This window comes from Bos mutus, chromosome 18 (assembly GCF_027580195.1).
Source record: "Bos mutus isolate GX-2022 chromosome 18, NWIPB_WYAK_1.1, whole genome shotgun sequence".
In the NCBI taxonomy this organism is placed as follows: Eukaryota; Metazoa; Chordata; class Mammalia; order Artiodactyla; family Bovidae; genus Bos; species Bos mutus.
The window spans coordinates 61160087-61181749 of NC_091634.1; the positions used below are offsets into that span (position 1 = coordinate 61160087).

Consider the following 21663-nt stretch of genomic DNA (forward strand, 5'->3'; position numbering starts at 1 on the left):
GGCTGTGCGAAGGGATATCAGCTCCCAGAAGCGTCAACCCAAAGTATGACTGTGTGGAACCGTTGCCCAGAGCGTAAGCAAGCCTTACAGAGGAGCCCTGGCAGGCCGACTTCAGCAGGTGCAGGGGCCAGGAGGCAGCAGTGAAACCTTCTCCCAGGAGGTCTATCGTTTTGCTGAACTCAGACTTCCTTAAATCCTCGCAAGGTCCTTACAGGGAAGTGGCTGGGAACTGGAAAAGGTGTTTCCTGATTTTTTTTTCCCCTGGCTGTGAACTCGTCTGTGAGGATGCCTCACCAGGAGCCACACCTTCAAACTACTGTCCTCTCTCTGGAACCTCCTGGACAGCTCCTGTGAATCGTGCCTGGGGTGAGCCCTTCGTGAGAAGCCAGTTTAAGGACAGGCCTCACGGCACTTCTTGTCTGCAGTGTGTTGTTCTGGGTCCCTTTCCAGAAGAGCCTGGCCCAGGGCCGTCCTGAGTGTCTCTGGAATGGCAAATAGTCTGCTCTCTGCCCCTGAGGGGCTGTTTGCAGAATCGAGTGTCACATTCTTACAGATCGAGTTACTCCAGGCCCAGCTGGGGCTGACTCTGAAGAGATGGCTGTGGATACAGTTGTGAGGAGCCCCATGTCCCTGTCCCCACACTTGAGGACATGAATTCTGCTGCCCCCATGGAGGCCTGGCTGGAGGGCATAAGCTACCCCTACCCGTGGAGGTACTTGTGGCCTGGGGTCCAGCTCCTTGCAGCCTTCTGGGTGCTGGGTGACCATGGGTCCTTACGTCCCTGTCCCCTCCTACCTTCTGGAGGTGTGTCCCTGTCCCATCCATTAGCAGGCTTAGACTCCATAGTATTCCAAAGGACAAAGGGATCAGAACAGCGACTGACCATGAAGAAATCCTCGCCACCCGGGGCCACAGTCTCCAGGTCCTGGGGACTGGGTGACTTGAGCAGGCGCTGGGGAGAGGTCCTGGGTGGCTCGGTTCTTACAGAGGCAGTGGGCGTTTCTTGGCTGCACCGTGTGGCATGTGGGATCTTCAATCCCCAACCTCTGTCCCCTATATTGGATGGTAGATTCTTAACCACCAGACCACGAGGGAAGTCCCAAACATGGTGTTTAGAGATTGGCTTGGGAGTCCACCACACCTGAGATCAGATCTTCACTCAACCCCCGACTAGCTGAGCAACTTTGGACAGATCTCTTAACCCCTCTAAGCCTCAGTTTTCTCATCTGTAAGATGGAGGCCATGAGAGCCCACAATAAATGAGACAGAGGATGTAATGTACCAGGCCTGGGGCTTCCTACATAGTCTGTACTCAAACAAGAGGGGGTGTTACCACCAGCAAACCTGCCCTAACCAGGAGCACTGCCTGAGGTGAATGGGTCCCATCTCCTGAACCACGGCCGCCTCTGGGGACCACGGTCAACTCTGGAGTTCCAGGCCCACCATGTGGTCCCTGGAGCTGAGGAGGCCCTTAGGAGGGAGGGGTGGGGCAGAGTCACATGTAGGAGATGCTGTGTCGAGAGGGTCCTGTTGTCACAGCGCAGTGGTTACCGTGGAAGCTTCTGCCACTTACTTCAAAGAGCAGGAGGCTGGGTGCAACCTAAGTGGGCACTGGGTGCCTTCCGAGGCTGCCGGGAGAGACCGTGGAGCTGCCCGAGGCCCCTGGCCCTTCTGGCTCCACATGCCAGAGCAGACTCCAGTCAAGGCCGCTGCCCCAGGAGAGAAGGCCCTGCAAGAGCCGGCAGGGAACCTTGGGGAGCGCCGGGGAGGGCAACATAGGCTGGGCTGGCTGGGCAAGGGCAGCCGCCTCTCCTGACCACCAAGGATGGGGTGGGGGCCACCTCGCTCCCTCCCAGCCTCCTTTCTCCCTGGCCCACCAGCCACTGCTCTGACTGACCAGCCGGCTGGAGGTGGAACTGGAGACAGGGTTCTGGGCAGCGCTGCAGGCCTGGGAGGGGAAAAGGGGTGGAGAGAGAAGGAAGTCTCCAGGAGTGCTCCCACGGGGAGTGCCAGGCCTCTCTCAGCTGAACTCATCTCTGCCTGACCGCAGCCTGCTCCTCCCCATGGGGCGCCCGCCTCTCGTTTGTCTGCACGCGCAACTGGATTGGCCTCTTTTCTCACCAGCTGAGAAAAGCCTGGGGCGAGGGGCTACAGCCCCCAGGACGGGGCAGTCAGGGCCTGCCCCCCCACATGTGCTTGAGGGTCTGCTGGGTGGATAGGCCAGGGTGAGGGGCTGCAGCCCCCAGGACAGGGCGATCAGGGCCCGCCCCCCAACACGTGCTTGAGGGTCTGCAGGGAGAACAGGCTGGGAGGCCTGTACCAGGAGGGATGGCGGGTGCTGGTCGGAGGTGAGGGGAGGGCTGGGAGCAGCCTGGTGTCAGGAGGAGGCACCCTTCGGGGCAAGGGGAGCAGGACTCCTCCTGCCTCCTGCTGAGGACCGCTGGCCTGGCCTCTGTTACAGAGATGCGGGCTCGCGCAGGAGGCTCACGTGAGCACCGCTGGCCCAGGGCAGGCAGATGCCGCCAGGAGCACCGGGTGTGCAGGGTCTGGCTGGGGCGGGCAGCCAGCGAGCCGGCGCTGCAGATGTTCCTAAGTGAAACCTGATGTGGCGACAGGAGACTCTGCAGAATGCCGACAAACAGCCTCCCTGGGATGTTTTGGATCGAGCTCTGTGGCTGTGACGTGCGCGCGCCTCACATGTCAGGATAAAAATAGCTCTGGCCTCAATACACCACGCTACAGTTCAACAAAACCAGATGCGAGAGCGTCACTGCCCCGCCTGGGGGAGGCGGGGAAGGGCCCACGGATGCCCAGGGCAGGTCCAGCCGCCGCCTGGGGGCGGGGGCCTGCGGGGCAACACCTCTGGGCTGGTCCTGGCGGGAGCCTCACAGGCTCCAGGAGCCCACGGCCCAGCCCGCAATGGATGTGCCCTGAGGGCGGGGCTGGGATGGGGAGGCTGGTGAGGATTGAGAGCCTGCACTCAGAGGAAAGGGGCTGGGACGGGGGTCTCAGGGGGTGGGGAGCCCCCATGTCAGAGGGCCCAGCCCCCTCTGCAGTGCGAACCGATCTAACATGCAGTCGCTTTAGTCTCTGTGCAAAGGCCAGTGAGCCCTCTGCCCCGGGCAGTCCCCCAACTGCAGGAGGCTGTCCAGCTGCCTGCTTCAGAGCAAGAGAGAAGAGAAGGGGCACAGCAGGGCCTGGGAGCACCCCCGGCTGGTGGGGGGAGGGGGGCCGCAGGAAGGTGAAGGAAGTAGGCTCCTGGGCCAGCACTCTCCTCAACAGACAGGCTGACCCATGGGGAGGGTCCAGTGAACTGACATGGAGAAAGTGCCGAAAACACAGCCCAGACCCAAACAAGAGCTCAGCACATCAGAGTCACCGCTGTCTTCGGGAGCTGCCAGGGATGGCTTTCTGGGTTTCCTTTACAGTTTATCTCTGCATTTGGTCATACCAGGCTGGGCCATAAGCAATGAAACTGAATCAGAACACTCATCTTCGCCTACGTGTTTGGAGCTGGGAGCAGACAGCCTTGCGCGATGACTTGAGCAATTTCATCCCAAGAATGGGCCGGAAAGGAAGGTCAGGAAGGCTGGGTTTGGGGGCAAACATCCATCCCAGGGGACTTGGTCGCAGGTCACCACACGGCTGTGTGGGGCCCAGCTTCCTCCCCTCCCGCAGCAGGGCCTCGACCCGGAGCCCTCCTCCCTGCAGGCCTTTTCCTAGGAATCTGGCAGGGCTCCAGCCGTGTGGACCAAGCAGAGGAGGCACAAACACTGCCAAGTCACAAGGGGACCCAACTGCGCTTTCATGTCATTTCACGGAAGCCCAACTTAGGGAGATGGAGCCCTCCACCAGCTTCCCTCAGGGCCACCCACCCGGGAAGCTCATGGTCTTCCTGAATGCCCCAGCGGCGGCCCCCTCCCCAGCCCAAGGCTCTGCTGAGGCCAGGAGTGAAAAGGGTTGGGCAGAAGGGAGACCACCCCCTCCACCCACACCGCTCTGCACCACGGTAGGGCTGTCCCTGCCAGGCCAGGCGAGAGCACTGTCCCTGGTGGGCAACGTGGCCTGCAGCCCCGGGCACCACTGTGCTGACGCCGAGGCCAGCACAGCAGCTGTCCAAGCAGGTGACGGCCCACCGACACACTTGGTCTGCACAGTCTGAGTTTACAGGCCCGACGTGCAGGCTCGGTGCCACTGGTCTCATCTTTGCTAGGCTCCCTGCCGCCTTAGTTTCCCGAATTCCCTTGGTAGGGGTGGCAGGGCGGGTGATCTGTCTTACAGAGACGCAGCCCTGCACCTGCAGGTTCTCAGAGCCGTGCCCTGGTGGGCCAGGGGAAGGCAGGTCCAAACCGGAAGACGGTCCACCTCGCAGCCTGTGTGTGACCAGCCGGAAGCGGACAGAAGAACCCCCCACGTGCAGAGACGCCGTGGGAGAAAGGACGGAATGCGTGTGTGTCTGCGGGTGCCCTCTGACCTGTGTCCTATGCCAGCATCCTCAGCGCCCACCTCCTGCCCTCCCCAAGGCGGCCGAGGTGGATGGCAACAGGGCATAGCCCTACTTCTGGTTACTGCCGTGAGCTTGACCTCTGAGAACCACAGCCTGCCTGACAGGCCTGCTGCCAGCCATGGACCATGTGCTGGGTGGATGCCCCCCACTGACAGGGCACGCTCGGCGCACGGTGCTGTGAAACCCCCACAGCGGGGAGTCTCATTGGCTGCGGGCACTTCCGTGGTGCTCTTTCCAGGATGGAATTTCTTCTCGTCTGGCACACTTAGCTGTTTTCTATGAATTCAGGGCGAGGCCCTGGCTGATGTGAGCCAGTCTGACAGCCTTGGGAGCTGGGGCAAGTCTTCATCACCTCGGCCTCCCTGGCGGCCCAGGCGTCTTGACAGGGCCAGAAGCTGGGGTGCAGAGCTCTTTGCCACCCAAGCCCCTCCAGCTCCCACTCCGAGCAGTGGAGGGCATGCTCCCGGAGTTCCCCAGGCCAGGCCCTGCAGCCTGGGGCTCCCACCCTGCCCCTCCAGGGCGGGCTGTGCACAGCTGCTTTTCGGCCCATGCCTCTACCAGCCAGGAAGTGCTTGTCATCTATGTCTCCATGCCCTTCTCTGTCCCTAGGAGGAGCAGATCAGACAGCCCTGGAGAGGGTGCGCGCCCCCTGCCCGGGGCTGTCACCACAGCCTCTCCCCGAGGACATGCGGTCTCAGTTTCCTGAGCAGGGAGTTCTGGGGGCCACCCCCACCCTCAGGAAACCTCCTCTCAGCTGCTGGCCCCGCTGCCTCTCAGTGAGCCCCCCACCCAGCCTCTAGCAGCCCTGCCACCTGTCCGGAGACTGCAGGTTGGCACCCAAGTGCTGATCTGGGGACCTAGCATGGAGAACAGAGGGGAGCACTCGCGTCCACAGGGGTCGCGCGGTCAGGAGGTCCACAGGAAGCAATGCGTGGGCCCGGAAACCACTGCATCCTGTGGAACCAGGGAAGGACGCTGGGCTGCTGCGAGAGCCCCTGACTCCTTCCTGCCTTCAGTCAGAAGCAGCTGGAAACAAGAGCAGCTGCAGGCGGAGCGTGCAGTGGTGACAGCCTGGGCCCTATGGGACACCCCTTGGCCGGGGCTTGACTTCAGGTGTCACTAGGGAGATGTCTTCCCTGGTGGCTCAGCTGGTAAAGAATCTGTCTGCAATGCGGGAGACCCGGGTTTGATCCCTGGGTTGGGAAGATCCCCTGGAGATGGGAAAGGCTACCCACTCCAGTATTCTAGCCTGGAGAATTCCACGGACTGTATAGTCAGTCCATGGGGTCACAAAGAGTGGGACACGACTGAGTGATTTTCATTCACTTTTTGATGCACAGGTCTTCTGGGATTGGCTGGCAGCCCTGGCCCCCACTTCCACTGAGCAGGTGCCCTCAGGGCCAAGTACTGGGACACCTCTGGGGACGGTGTGGTGGGGCTGTGGTGGAGAAGGCACCACTGAAAAGGCCCCAGATGTATCTGACTCTTGGCTTTTCCATCAGAGGAGGTCTAAGACCTCGTATCTGGATGTCAAGAGCCGCTCAGGGGACAGAGACACCTCAGGCAAACACCCAAGATTTGCTGGGTACGCTCCTTTCAAGCTGCCTCCGTGGGCATTTTCCAGGATTGTGTCACTGGAAGGCAGTGGCATCTGCTTGCGAGGGAGGACCCGGAGTCACACTGGCCCCAGGAGAAGAGCCACCTGGGCTGGAGGGACCCCGAGGTGGGGGCTCCAGGGGCGCCATGGCCAGCTTCACGTGCGAGGACTGCGCGGGAACACCCTGTCTGAGTTACCCACTCTCTGGCCTGGGCCGCCTGCCCTGTTACTTTCAGCTTCTCGACGACGTCTTCCACCCATGAGACCCAAGCTCTGCGCTCCCTGACTTCTGACCAGTGACGGCGCCCCAGGGGAAGAGACCATCACTGACTCGGATGGTTTCACATTCAGCCAGTGGCTCAAAGGGCCGAGAGTGGCAGGGAGATGAGGGAAAGGGCTGTGAGGGTCTCCTGCGAGGGTGGGGGCTGCTGCAGTGGGAGGCGGGAGGGTCAGGCTGCCTGCCGCCTGCAGAGCGGCACATCATTGGCCCTCACCCCCGGGAGCTCCCGGGCTCAGGAGGGTGGCCCACGTGCAGCCAGTCCTGGACAAGACTGAGCAGCGCCGCGCCCAGGGTTCCGGAGGCCACAACCATCCGGGAAGGGAAGACTCACCGGGTGTGTTCAGCAGGCCGGCTCTGCCGGGGGTGGGCGCCTGGAGCTCCGAGTGGCTGACCCGGAGGTCAGGGCCATCGAGGGGGCCTGGGTCATCCGTCTGGCCTGCAGGGGAAGAAGCAATTTCTGCCAGCACCTCCAGATCCTTTAGGATAACCTGGGGAGAGAAGAAGAGAATGATGGACAAGGACCCCCACCCTGCGCCATGACTGTGGACGGAGAGCTGCCTCCAGGGGCACCAGGCCGCTGAGGGCCGCCTGGATTACGGCTCTGAGTGCTCACAGACTGCTGCAAAGGATATGGACTCAGGAGAACAGAGGCAGACGGCAGGAAGTGGGGGAGAGAAGGCGGGGTCAAGTCTTCCAATGCTCACTGCTCTCTGGTCCCGGGCCCAGCCTGTGCAGTGGGGGCCCTGGGCTGGCCAGGCCTCGATGTCAACCAGCACTCAGCCAGATGCTGACCCTACCAGGGCAACAATGACCCACACCAGGTCCAGTGGGTTATTTCCCTATCGGGAAATATGCTTGGGGAGCCAGCACGCCTGAGAGGCCTGGCCTGTGAGACGTCCGCACCCTGAGTGGCCCTGTGAAGGAGGGGGAGGCCAGAGGAGGCAGCTGTCCCGGTTCTGAGCCGGAGGGGAGCCCTTGCCTGTCCTTGGTCTCGCCTACAGGCGCCTCCTCAAGGAGCCTGAGGCTCCACTTCAGAACTAGCTCTCGTCCATGAGCGGAGCTCAGTGCTCACAGTCCTGGCTTCACTCTCGACCCTGACATCAGTCGCCTGACTCTGGAACAGTGAACTCACCATGCCCGCATCCCCTGGCTTCTGCTGAGTGGCGCCTGCTGGGGGCCAGGCCCGCGCTGGCGGGAGGAGAGACAAGGCCACAGGGCCCTGGGCGTTGTCCCCATGGCCCAGGGGAGACAGGCGGCCCACAAGCTCTGCGACAGCACTGCCTACGCCCCCGGGACCAGCAGCATGGCCTGAGGGGGCTGCCGGGCCTCGGAAGTGCTGAGCCCAGGTCTGCCAGGGAACCGGGGGTTCAGGGAGGCACACAGAGCATTCTCTTAACCAGCAGAAGCTTTTCACGGATGCGGGACCAGACCCAGAGGCACATTCCTGGAACCCAAGCCGCAGCCCAGCCCCGGAGTGGGGTGTGCGGTGGGGGCGGACACCAGGCAGGGCAGGTCGTCAAGGACTGTCGCCCGGACACAGGGGCGGTCTGAGCGCGGCTTTGCGGTGGGCCGGGGGGCTCAGGCTCCTCCTGTGTGCCGTGGGGACTCGCCCTCGCCAGGGCGCTGTGCCGATCTCAGGAGTTGCTTCCTGCACAACTTCTACGCGGGGATCCTGGGGCCAAACCTGCTGGCGGCCCTGCATGGGGACAGGGCAGGGACAGCAGCACACATTCAGGCCTCCAGCCTCACCTCTGCATCAGGAGCATCTGCGTCACTCGTCTCCGCACGCCTCTTCCCCCCGCAGGGCCACACGGCCAGCAGAGCTGTGCTTCATATCCCGCATTGTCTCGTTTTATAAAGTTTCACGTCAACCCGCAAATTAATGCAAACCACACACTTCTACTGTACAATTACAGCCTGAAATGTTGTCTACAGGTTCCTTTAGTAATCCTAGCCACCCCTCTCGTGCCTACATATCAGAAGATTTGTCTCTGGTCCCCCGGGGGCTGAAGCCAACAGACAGGTCAGCTTGGAGCAAAACCGTGTACTTGTGTACACACACACTGTGGAAGCTCCCTAAGTGGGAGCTGGAGAACAGCAACACTGTCTCCTTCAGCCTCCAGAGCCAAGGACTGGAGAGGGGCTGCCAAGACGGAGGGCAAGGAATGGCGCGAAGAGGAGAGCGGGGAGCTGGTGGGGAGCCACTTCGGGGTTCTCAGTCCAGCCCATCAAGTTCAGCCACTGACCCTCCCCCAGCGGACCGGGAAAACCAGTCCACGCTGAACGAGGCTATGGGTAACCAGCATCCTGACGCAGGCCCAGGCCAGGCCTCTGCCTCTGCGTGGGGCGCCCCGGGGGCGGCAGCGGGGACCACGAGGAGCGGCCCTCCACTGGACCTGGCTCTGGTCTCTGTGCCGGCAAGGCTGTCAGCGCTCCTCGTCCCTGAAGACCTCACGGCCCTCGGAAGGACATGGTGGTCTCAGCGGCCTCGGTCACACTCAGGGCCGGGACACAAGGGGAGAAACGCCCCACGCGGCCTCAGGACACGCAGAGCCAGTCCCCCTGGCAGCGCGCAGGCCGGCTGGGCCCATGCCGGCGCTGGCCTGCGGTCCTGGCCCCGAGGATGGGAAAGGCTCACAGAAAGCGGGAGGAAGCCACGCCAATTAGTATGCGCTACACAGCTTTTCGCAGAATGAATATAAAACACTTGTGCTTTCTTTTTGTGTGAGAGAAAGAAGCGGGGAAGGAGAGGGAGGGAAAAAGGTTACAAGAAAGCAATATTCTGCAGGAGCAGGAGGGCCTGCGGTTACCACGGCAACGGGCTGGGGGGCGGGGGGAAGGCACATCAGCTGGTCCCTGAGCGAGCTGGCCACTGACAGAGAGAAAAGGTCAGCGGCAACTGGGGAAGAAAGCATCTGACAAAGCAGCTCCGGGAGGAAGGCGGCTGGGGTGAGGGGCACGGGGTGTCACACCCTCCATGGCTTGGGGAGCAAAGTGAGGAAGGCCTTCCTTCTAGGAGGCGACCGGACAGCAGTGAAGGGCACGTTCAGCATGGGAGGGGAGTCACTGTCTAGATGGGCCGCAACAGGCTGTCAGCCCCTGCCCTCCAGCGGGCCAAGGACAGTCTCCTGGACAGCAGCTGTTTCCACCCCTCATTGACTGGTGCATCCAGGCACTCTGTCCCCGCAGTGTGTCCAAAGACCAGCCCTGGAAAACCCCTTGCTGCGGGAGGTGCCCTTCTGTCTCCTGGAAATGCTCCTGCCTGCCCCTTCACCACCTCGGGACCAGGGGAGACCCAGAGCTTGGCAAGGCTAAGCCCGCAGGCCTGTCCTCTCCTCCCACCCAGACCTCTGGACACGGAGTCCCAGGCGAGGCACCCGGCCGCTGCAGAGCTGGGCAGGAAACGGAAGATGGATGGTTCTGGAGAGCTTCTGCCAAGGGATGGCTGGAAAAACCTTCCATTTCTCTACCCACATGTCTCTGAGAAACAGTCCAGAGTCTGGCTAGGCCCCTGATCAGCTGACCAGGCCCCAGACGTCAACAGGCTCAACCTTCCAGTCCCACAAGCAGGGAAGGAACTCCCTGGGATGGGCCCTCTGCAGTCCTGGCCAGCAAGAAGCCGCACGAGTTTCCGAGGGCTGCGTCGGGGCTGGCGGGGAAGGGAACGCAGGCTGGAAGCCCAAGGCCGAGGTCTGCGGGCACCGCCTAGGCCTAGCTGATGCCTCTGCCCAGAACAGGGCAGCTGCAGGGCCATAGCTGAGATCCCGGGAAGGTTGGATTACTCCTTATTCTTGGGGAGCGGAGCTGAGTGCAAACGAAGGCTGGAAGCCCAAGGCCGGGCCTGCACGGGAAGCCTTGTGGCCTCCTGCCTCCTTCCGCACAGGAGCCTGTCCCCTTCCTTCACAAGGGCTGCAGCCCAGGGGATCAGGCCTCTCGTGCCCCAATGCCTGGTGGACTCATCTGGAGAACCCAGTCCAGGAGGCCGGGCCGCCGGCCCAGGAGGGGCGCCCAGGGAGCCGGGAGTCGGGGGGAGATCAGCCCCGGCCTGGCCTGAGGGGGCAGTGTTCCCAGAATAGCTTCCCACTAAGGGGGCGGGCGCAGGCCGGGCCCAGCACCCCGGGGAGGCGGCCCGCAGCCCTGCCTTCTACACGACCGGAGCAGCTCTGCCAACAAGACTCCCAGATCTGGGGGTGGGAGCAAGGGCACTGCTCAGCCTTAGGCCTATTTTCCCACTGAGGAAACTACCCTGATTAAACCCTTGTACGCCTCGGTAAAGCGAAAAACAACTTGAATAAAAGGAACAAGAATTCCGTTGGTTTGTTGCCTGACTTTGAACGCACGCCCTTAGGAAAACCCTCAGGAGCGGTTTTCTTTTCTTTTTCTTCTGTTCAAGTGGACTCAGAAGTCCTTCCAAGGCGCCAGTTCCGTGCCATACTGCCAAAGGCCAGCACCTGACGCTTATTAAGTTCCTCGGTGACAGCAAGTGTGGGTTCTGGCAGCTGGAACCGACCAGCCGCCGCCCCGGAGGGCAGAGGGGGACGAGGCCAGCCCGGGTGAGCTGGCGTGGAGACAGGCCCCCCAACTTCCCAGGGTGAGACGGCGTGGAGACAGGCCCCCCAACTTCCCGGGGTGAGACAGGCCCCCAACTTCCTGGGGTGAGCCGGCTTGGAGACAGGCCCCCCTTGCCTCCCACCCCAGGGCTTCCTGTCGAAGCCCTCGCTCACTCGCAGCTCTGACTGGCAGGTGCCCCTGCAGGAGATGAACTCTCCCTGTGAGCGGGCAGGGACTGGAGGGGCCTCCGCGCGGGGCAGCCTGGGGCAGCGCGGGCACCGTTACAGCTCGGTCACCAGGCGACGGGCCGAGGGGCCGCTGTCTCCAGGGCCGGGCCCGCGACGACCAGGACACCAGCATGGCCTCCCGCCCGCCACCGGGTCTCTGCTCAACCCCAGCCCCATGTGAGTCCTACTCAGCTCTGTCGAAGTGGGCAGGCCCAGGCCCCCACGAACAAGGAAGAGGGCAGAACGGGCCCCAGTGCGCTCTGCTGCCACGTGCCCGCCTCCTGCTTACGCACGCACTCACGAAACACGTCTGGGGGTACCGGCTGCTGCAGTGACACAGACAGGGACCTGGCCAGCCCGGAGGGGCAGAGGAGTGGGTGGTGTACTGACCTTCAGGGATTCACGGGGCATCAGGCCGAGATCCCGACCTAGTTCCCTCACTTTTCTGAGCCGGTTTCTGCTTGGTGAGGGGTGGACACAGCAGAGCGCACGCCTGAAGGGCTGCTGTGGAGATGGTGAGGCCTGGTGTGGGCTGGGAGCCGAGCGAGCACCCAGCACACTCCTGCCCGCAGCATCTCTAGCAGCTCCCTGCCCCGGCGGTGGGTTTTGCAAACTGCCAACAGGAAGACGTGAAGGAAACGCAACCAACTCTGCTTTGGCTATCTCCGAAGGAGGAAAAACGGACACACGTCCTGGGAGAGATCTTGGCTGCTGCCGATGTCCCAAGTGAGGCGGGGTGGGGTGTGCATGTGAAAAAAAGGGCCCTTGGCGATGGCAGAGAGAGAGGGCGCTGGAACTGACAGACAGGGGCCTGGCCCCCAGGCTCCCGACAGGAACTGGGGCGGGTCCACACCGAGGTTCTCAGTCAGAGACGAGCATCAGTCACTGGGGGCCTGTGGGAAACCCAGGCCACAAGGCCCCACCAGAGAGAGCAGTTTACGGAGGTCCAGGCTGCAGCCCAAGCAGCTGGGTGTTGAAGAGCTCCCGGGGATTTGGGGGCGGCCCTGGCGTGTGTGGCTCTATTGGGGCACTCTGTAGGGTTGGTGGATGCGGCCTTTCTAGGTGAGACGCCTGATCACTTGAGTCAGGGAGAGACGCGCTGGGGAAGGTGGCTGGCTCCTCCCGGGAGCCCCAGCCCTGTCCAGGGGAAGGTGGTTCCTACCCCCTCCCCTTTGTGACTCCTCTCTGGGCCCTACTTTTCCTGCTTTGGGAAATAAGCCACCCCTCTGGGGAGCCTTCTGCCCTGAGCTCCAGTTATGGTGCAGCTCTGGGTCCTCACCTTCCCATCAATGGAGGAAATTCAGACAGAGATAAAGACTGAAAACCCTCCCAGCACAAACCTGTCTTCCTAGAGCAGGTAATGGGAGCCAACGGGGGGTACTGAGGGCCCCTCCTCACCCCAAGGAGGTGCCTCCCCGCGCAATGCTGGGCCTGAGACCGCAGGGCCCAGTCCGTGCACGGTAGCAGTCCTCTGCCAAGGGCTCCTCGGTGCTGACGGCTGGGGCCTCTGCTGGGCTGCGGGGCTAGGAGCCCCCGTCCCTGGGGCATGTGGCTGCAGGCCTGGTCTCTTCTTGCTGGCCACAGGTCCTCTCCCTGCTCATCTGTCCCTGCCCCTCATTTTCTCTCCCAAGCCCTGCAGGAAGCTGCGGGGTCCACCTGGGAGAGCAGAGGACCAGCCCCGAGGCCTGTGGCGGGAGGGCCCGCACATCCTCACCTGGCCATCGAGCGGCAGCCCGGCTCACCCCTCCACGTGGGGCGGGCCCTCCGCAGTCGGAACCAAGCTCTTGGCCGCCACTGTCTCGCCCTTCGGTGCTCGGGCTGGCACCCGACCTGACCGTACAGAAACATTCAGAGTTGAAGCGCGGGCTGGCGGGGTTGTTTCTGTTTGTTTTGGAGAGTGGACGGAATGAAAATGGAGCAAAGAAAAAACAGGCAAGGATACGAGGAGGAAAAACAAGCCCCATTCTCACGGAAGACTGTCCACTTTTGAGCAGGCCGCATCAGCATTCCGGGCAGTGGAGTCAGGACCACACAGGCAGGGCTGGAAGGGACTTAACACGATCCAGCCTGACCGCGTCTTAGGGAGGAAGACGGAGGTGACATGTGACTGGTTCCAAACTGGGAAAAGAGTACGTCAAGGCTGTATATTGTCACCCTGCCTATTTAACTTATATGCAGAGTACATCGTGAGAAACGCCGGGCTGAATGAAGCACAAGCTGGAATCAAGACTGCAGGGAGAAATATCAATAACCTCAGATATGCAGATGACACTACCCTTATAGCAAAAAGCAAAGAGGAACTAAAGAACCTCTTGATAAAAGTGAAAGAGGAGAGTGAAAAAGTTGGCTTAAAACCCAACATTCAGAAAACTAAGATCATGGCATCCGGTCTCATCACTTCATGGCAAATAGATGGGGAAACAATGAAAACAGTGACAGACTTTATTTTCTTGGGCTCCAAAATCACTGGAAAATCCCATGGATGGAGGAGCCTGGAAGGCTGCAGTCCATGGGGTCACTGAGGGTCGGGCACAACTGAGCGACTTCACTTTCACTTTTCACTTTCACTTTTCACTTTCATGCATTGGAGAACGAAATGGCAACCCACTCCAGTGTTCTTGCCTGGAGAATCCCAGGGACGGCGGAGCCTGGTGGGCTGCCATCTATGGGGTCGCAGAGAGTCGGACACGACTGAAGCAGTAGCAAAATCACTGCAGATGGTGATTGCAGCCATGAAATTAAGACACTTACTCCTTGGAAGAAAAGCTATGACCAACCCAGATAACATACTAAAAAGCAGAGACATTACTTTGCCGACAAAGGTCCGTCTAGCCAAGGCTATGGTTTTTCCAGTAGTCACGTATGGATGTGAGAGTTGGACCTTAAAGAAAGATGACTGCCGAAGAATGGATGCTTTTGAACTGTGGTGTTGGAGAAGACTCTTGAGAGTCCCTTGGACTCCAAGGAGATCCAACCAGTCCATCCTAAAGGAGGTCAGTTCTGGGTGTTCACCGGAAGGACTGATGTTGAAGCTGAAACTCCAATACTTTGGCCACGTGATGTGAAGAGCTGACTCATCTGAAAAGACCCTGATGCTGGGAAAGACTGAAGGCGGGAGGAGAAGGGGATGACAGAGGATGAGATGGTTGGATGGCATCACTGACTCAACAGATATGAGTTTGAGTAAGCTCCCGGAGTTGGTGATGGACAGGGAAGCGTAGCATGCTGCAGTCCATGAGGTTGCAAAGAGTCGGACACCACTGAGCTACAGAACTGAACAGAGCCTGAGCACGTTCCGGGGAGGAGAGCAGAGGTGGGGAGGTGACTCAGCCTTACCATACAGTGGGGGCAGCATGGGGCAGAGGTTGTCCCGCTCTCCACTGGGCAGCTGCCACACCACCCTCGGCCGTCCCTGGCACAGCTCACTGCTTTGGGGTGGGGCCCGGGGGGCTCAGCAGACCTGGGGCAGCCCGGGGGGCAGGTCAGAGCCAAGTGCATCCAGCCTGGATAGAGCAGTACCCCTCCCTGCAGCACTCTCACTGAGGTGAGTGACGGCAGACCTCGTGTGGGGTTTAGATGATCTGGGATCTGACAGACCCAGCTTCCAAGGCTGGCTCCTGGCAAGTTATCCCCCTCATGCCTGAGCTTCCTCTCATGTCAAACGGAGGATAATGAAACTACTCCTGGAACACCAGGCAGATTCCTGAAGACAAAGGGTACGATGCACCCTGACCAGGGCCGTGACTCCATAAACTGGTTTCCGCCTCTCCTTCTCCCAGACACGGGGTTCAGCACATAGCACCCCCAAGGTTTCCGAAGGAAGCCAGCGCGAGGGGTGTCAGGCCACTCCCGCTTCTCTAAGCTGCTCTCAGATGAAGGCAACAAGGGGAAGCCCTTGTTTCTGGGGCGGACATGGAGGGACAGTCCATTTACAGCAGCAGGCCTTCCCTCCTGGGGGCACGATTTGCCCCTAAAGAATCTGAGGGTGATGGACAGGTTGTTAGGAAGGGCCAGGCTCAGACGGGGAGTCTTCCTCGGCCTCCTGAAACAGCAGTCGGCGGGGCACATGGAGACACCCTGCCTCCCGACCTCCATGCAGGTCAGAGCAGTCAGGCTCCCGGCCCAGGTCCCTGGGGAGGAGGGGCACCTGACCATCCTTCCAGACCTCTTCTGAAACTTAAGACTTTTTTTTTTATCCTATATATTTTTGTTTAAAATAGATCCTCGATTTTTAGAGCAGTTTCAGGTTTGCAGCAATACTGAGCAGAAGGTAACAGAGGTTTCGCATGCACTCCCGGCCCCGCACGCGCACAGCCTCCCCCTCACAGGTCTTCCTCACCATGGCAGTGCGCCTGTTACAGTCAGTGTGCCTGCACCGAGACACATCTCCTCTGAAGCCCACAGCTGACGCCAGGGTTTGCTCTGGGCATGTGTGTGATGACGCGTACCTGCCGTGACCCGCAGAGGATCTGAAATGCAGTGGGGAGGCAGCTGTGCTTGAGGCCGGGGTGGGGATGGGAACCACCAAGGCCCCTCCGGGTTGGCCACGCCACAGGAAACGTGGAAAGGACCTGTCTGTCGTCCGGGGGCTCATGGGCAGAGCCTGCCCGGGCAGCTGCGGGCTCGGGAGGTGGCCGATGCTGGCACCTTTGGGCAGGGAAAGAGCGGCCCCGCCTCCCGCGGGTCCTGCAGGAAGCACTGCGGATGTGCCTCGCCTTCCAGACTGTGGGATCAGGGTTGCATTTTCACTTAAAAACAAGTCATTGGATCGCTAGCTGATGAGAGAATTTCTACTCCAGTGCCAAGAATATTAATTTGACACTTGCAAAATTCTTTCTGACAAAAGGGATTTTCAGATCAAGGCTGCGAGGAGCAGGCGGTACTGAGGGAGCAGCCACTTATCCTGAATTAGGAGAAGCAAAGACAACCGAGGATCCCAGAGGGGTGTGGACTGCCGAGCCGTCCCTGGAAGGGGCAGGGGAGGCGGGCAGAGAAACAAGGGCCTGAGACACCCGTGAGGCCACATGCCCGGGGGCTGGGGAACGTGGCGGCGGAGCTGGGGCTCTGAGGCTCGGCCTCTCCCTGCGCCTAGCTCCTGCATCACGGACACCTGGTACACTCTGTCCCCCGGGGCCGGCGCCTCTCCCCATACCGCAAACCTGATGGGTATGCGGGCTTATCATCTTCACACTGGGAGAGGAAAACATGTGCGGCATAGACCACAGATGGGATGTCCCGGATAAACAGAGCTGTAAATCAATGGAAAAGTGGACGACGGGTCAGGGTGCCGAGGGAGAGCTTTTTCCAAAGCCCCACAGCCCTCTCCACACCAGACTAGACAGTCTTCTCGAGAACATGCGCAACAAGAGAAAAAGGCCAGATGATGGGGATGATGATATGATGACTAAGCACAAGCTTGGGGGCCACACATGGTAAACACAGGTCCGGAGGCTCAGCGACTGAGCGCTCTGGGGACAGACAGACTTGGTTTTGGCCCCACCATCCCCTAGTCGGGTGCCAGCTACTCACCTCCCCAGCCTTACTTCCTGAATTGCCAAATGGAAATAATAACAGTATTCTCCCGCAGAAGAACTATTGAGGGTTCTCTGGACACTACAGGGAAGGTGTCTAAACACATTCCCTGACACTGGGATGACTTCAGACAAGTTGGCAGTTATTAAAGGGCTAACCCAGGCGTTGAGGCACCTAGGCTGAGTGTACGGCCCTACGTGGGTAGGCTGTGGTTACGTTCTATTAGCGAGGGGCCTCCCCCCACTCCGCTCTGGCTGCGGGCCGATCTGACTCAATGGGTTTTCAGGGTCTCGCACCTCCGGATCTCCAATCTGAGATGAGGGCCGTGCCTGAAAATAACTGGGGAAACCTAGCAGAGGGCACTTTCTGGATGCCCTGGAACGGAAGCTCGCACCAGGAGAAGAGGAACTTTGTCTTGTTCATGGCTGCATTTCCATTGCCAAGTACCCAGGATGCCCACAAGGTCATCGGATTCAGCAGGGGCTACTTAGGGACAGGATTCTGTAGAAGAACCAGGACATGGCAGATCACGACTCAGCAGCAATATGGGTTCCCAAGTCCCTCCCCGGGAGGGTGATGGGAGGCGGGGATGCTGAACTGCTGCTAACCGCAGCCCTGCCTGCCCGCCCCGCCCCCGGCAACTGTCCCCAAGAGCAGCGGCAGCCTCCTCCCCGCCGGAGGCCCACAAGATGCGCCCCAAAACCCGACGACATCTGGCATCTCAGCAAATCGAGTTTCCACAGCCGGAACCTGAACAGAGCTGTTTAATGGACTGTGTCTCCTCCGGCTCCCTTTAAATGCACACGCACACAAAAACCAACCGCGGGTGAAGAAGGCTGGATGGGACTAAACAACTCAATTTAAAGGACTGAAAACTCAGCTGCTTCCACTAACGTCCTGGGGAAGGAACCAATCAGCAAAGTTCTTCTCTCCCTTTCTGTACTGAAATGAGGGCCGTGAGTGTGCAGTGAGTCAGTTCTAATTCATGCAGAACCAGGCCATGGCCACCTGGGCCTTGCACTGCAGCGGCACGGGGGGAGGCAGGGTTTGTGTGTATGTGGGTGTGTGGGCCTTGCATTGCAGCGGGGCGGTGGGGGGAGGCGGTGTGTGTGTGTGTGTGTGTGTGTGTGTGTGTGCGCGTATGGGTACTGGTGGACAGGCGGGAGGGGACCTGAGCAGAGGCCCAGACCATCTGCTCTGAGTTTTCAGGAAATGCGGAGGACCTGATGGGACCTGGAGGCAGACACTTGCCTGTCTGAATCTCTCTGTGGCCCAGGGTCAGGGAGCAAAGTCAGGCTGCAGGCTGGCTGCCCAGGACTCCACACAAGCCAGGGGCCAGCCCAGGAGAGACCGAGGCACCTCCTGCACGGGAAGCAATGGGCCGGGTCCCACTCCCTTCTTCCCCAGCTCCTGTTCCCTCCTGCTTGGCGCTGGGAGGTCTGCAGATGTGAGCGCCTACTGCCTCATGGGGCCCAGAGGAGGGCAGGCGAGGGGTGGGTCAGGGCCCGGGCCACCAGCATCCAGCATGAAGCCTGGAGCGGGCATGGGCGGAGGGCAGGGATGCCCCCCAGGCAGAAGGCGATGCCCGGCTGCAAGCCCCACCCCTCGGCCGGGAGGCGGGGCGTCTGACCAAGAAGGTCCCCGAGCAGGACACTGCTGGCATGGTGCGGGGAGGCTCAGGGTGCAGCCCTTGCCCACCCCACTCTGGGGTCTCCACACTTGGGGCGCTGCCTGAGACGGGGCCAGCCTCTCCCTTTAGCTTGCAGTGACCCACAACAAAAGCGAAGACTCAGGGTTCAAGTTCAAACTGGAGGCCAGGAAGGAGTCCAGCTGAAAGGAATCACAAGTGATGCTCTGAGGGCTCGGCTGCTGCCCGGCACAGCGCTTGGCGTGTTTGGAGACATTTCTCACACCCCTCCGCGCTGTCACTACCCCACTGGATGGAGAAAGGAAACCGAGACGCAGGGTTTCCTGTCGCCCCTCCCCACGGCCTCCCGGGGACCAGGGGCTCCCTGCCGGACCGGCTTCCTCGCCACCGAAACCCGGCGCTCATCAGAAGGGCCTGCAGAGCAAGAGCCTTTACTCTTGAGAGGACAGGAGACACAGCTTTCTCCCTGACGGCCGCTCCTCACCACACAGGAGCAACAGGGCCACTTTAGGGGTGCTGGCTTAAGAGAACAGCAGCAAAATAAGCCCCTCCGAGCTACACCGTGCCCTCAGCAGGGGAGGCTGGCGGCCAGGGCCCGGAGGAGGATGGGGACCTACCTCGTCAGACTCGTCCGACAGCGTCTGCAGGAGCACAGGGAACAGGCTGTCCGTGTGCCGCGACATCTGTGGAGAGGGGCTGTGTGAGTGCCCACGCCACCCGGGCCCACGGCAGGGGCCTCCCACCCAGGACTGTGCCACGCTCCTGCCGCTCAGGGCTTCCCCAGGACGGGAACGACCAGGACCCTGCCAGGCGTGGGCAGGCCCTGCAGACCACCCCGGAGCGCTGCCCCAGCCCGAGGGCTCACCTTGCGGGGGGTCTTGATGTACAGGTGGTAGAGCCACTTGAGGACGGCGATCCTGGTCATCATGCCGATGGCCGTGTCGCTGAGGTGGCAGTTCAGCACCTGCACGATCCCGTCCAGGTGGAGGGTGACCGGGGCCCTCTCCGCGCTGCGGGCGAGACCAGGAGGGAGCGGGGCTGAGGCCCACTCCCCAGCCGCGCCTCGGCCCTGCACCCCCCACATGGGGCGCCCGGGTGCTGCTCTGCCAGGCGGGAGCGCAGACACCCTCGCTGCGGCAGGAGGGCCAGTCCGCTGGGCAGCCACCCGCGGCCCCCCTTCTACCAGCGGGCTGCGCCAGAGAAGGTGCAGAAGGGCGGACACCTCTGATGTCAAGAAGCTCAGGACCAGTGGACCTCACGGCTGAAAGGCAGTTCAGTGCCCTCAGCGCATTACGTCCAGAGCCTGTCGATGAAACAAAACCTCCCTGTCCAAAGAGTCCAGGGAAAGGCCCCAGGGACACCCCTAAGTAACACAGACCCTGCCCCAGGCACCTGAAGCCCACTTCTCCAACGAGGACCCGTGGCGCTTCACCTGGTCACACACAGGGCCCTCGGCACAGCGGCTGGCCTGGGCGAGGGGCCTTCAGAGCTGCCTCTGAAGTTGTTAATGTTCTCATTTGAGGCAGGAAGGGGTGTCAGGCTCAGCCTGTAGACTGGAACTTGCTCAGAATGCCTGTGCTCTAGGACGGGGTACAGGCTCCCTGCTCCCCTGGCCCGAAGCCTTGCTGGTCTCCAGGCAGAGAAAAGTCTCATCAAGCAGCCCCAGGAAGGCTGGGTGCCGCCAGAACAGACCCAAGTGGGGCCCCCAGACACAGGCCGGGGCTCTCCGGGATGGGGCTGGCGAGGACAGGGGGCCTTAGGGTGTCGGGAGGGGCTCCCTTCCCCTCTGACGCAGGACACCATCGCCTGTCTGTACAAAACGGTCTTCCGTGGTATTTCCAGATTGCTCAATTATTCATTTGCGTCAGGAACTCAATGCCTGTGCTTTCCCAATTTGCCTGCAGCCTCTCTGAAGCTCGTTTGATGTGAACTCCTAAAGGGCAGGGTTCTGAGCTCTGTTAAGTGCTAAATGGAAGTGCTATTTAACATGGTTTGATGATTCCCCATGGAGCTCATTTTGGGGGCACAAGCGGGCACTTCTAGCCTCTGGTGGCCTGGGGGCTGGGTGTGTGAGGGATGCCGCCCAGCAGACCAAGCTTTGGGGAGGGGCTGCTGCTGAGGCTCCCCAAGAGCCATGTGGCCGCAAGTGCTGGGGTCTTCCGAGGACAGCCAAGCATCTGGGTTCTTCAGCAGCCTGGACAGGTGGGGAAATTCACGCACAGACAAGTCCAGGGTGGCAAAGGCGGGCTCCCAGACAGTCTCAGCCACCCAGGAACCCGCTGCTCTTCACCTCTCTCTCTTTCTCACTGTCTATTAGAAATATAATGCAAGTCACGTATGGAATTTTATGGTTTTTGGTTTTATATTAAAAAGTATAAAGAAACAGGGGAAACTACATTTAACAATATATTTTAAGTAACCCAACATACCCAAGGGCTTCCCAGGTGGTACAGTGGTAAAGAATCTGCCTGCCAATGCAGGGGTGCAGCAGACCAGGTTCAATCCCTGGGTCGGGAAGGTCCTCCGGAGGAGAAAACGACAACCCATTCCAGTATTCCTACCTGGGAAATCCCACGGACAGAGGAGCCTGGAGGGCTACAGTCTATGGGGTTGCAAAGAGTCGGATGCAACTGAGTGGCTGAGCATCCACTCATGCAATATGCCCCAAGTGTCATTTCAACACGTGATCAATATAAAAGTCAACACAGAGGTTAGTAACAGACTGCGTCACACTCTTCGCAGTGTCCTGAGTCTTTTAACCCACGTGTCTCCCGCCCTCAGCGTCCTTGGCTCAGACTGGCCACGGCGTGCACAGTGGTCACAAGGGGCAGAGGCGCCCAGTGTGGACGGCACAGCTCGGCAGTGGCCATCCAGGGCTGCCCATGCATTTCGTCTTCTCTAACAATTTCCTGACGTCCCTCTCCCTGTCTGATCTTCCGGTCCTGCTTTGCCCCATCGCACTAGCCTCCTCCTGGGCTCCTCCTGGCACGCTCTGTAAGCTCTCCTTGGGTGGGCAGGATCCCACGGCTGGAGACACTACAGACACCTTCCTGGAGCCCAAGGTCTTAATGAAATGAGTTCGGAAAGCAGTGGGGAATGACCGGAAGCCCCTTCCTGACCCCATGAGCCGAGGGCCCCTGGGAATCCCTCTCCATAGCAGGAGCTGCCACGAGGGCCGTAAACCTGGCAGGTCACTGCCGCTTCTTGGCTGAAACAGCCCTCGGGGGGAGGCCTGGAGGGTCCTTGGGACCTGGCACAGGGGGTGGGAGGCAGTGCCGAACCCAGCTCCCAGCTCCACCTGCAGTCCAGGCCCCGTAGGGT

General features: G+C 60.7%; 1 protein-coding gene across 1 annotated transcript in view; it reads right to left on the reverse strand.

Annotated features, from left to right (window-relative positions):
* VAC14 (VAC14 component of PIKFYVE complex) overlaps positions 1–21663 on the reverse strand; it is a 76467-nt gene that overhangs the window by 35168 nt on the left and 19636 nt on the right. Inside the window, exons 11-13 of the mRNA XM_070388746.1 lie at positions 19208–19352; positions 18960–19025; positions 6716–6872 (exon numbers count right to left, since the gene is read on the reverse strand). Of these exons, the coding sequence (XP_070244847.1) occupies positions 6716–6872; positions 18960–19025; positions 19208–19352 (368 nt within the window). The remainder of the gene's footprint in view (positions 1–6715; positions 6873–18959; positions 19026–19207; positions 19353–21663) is intronic.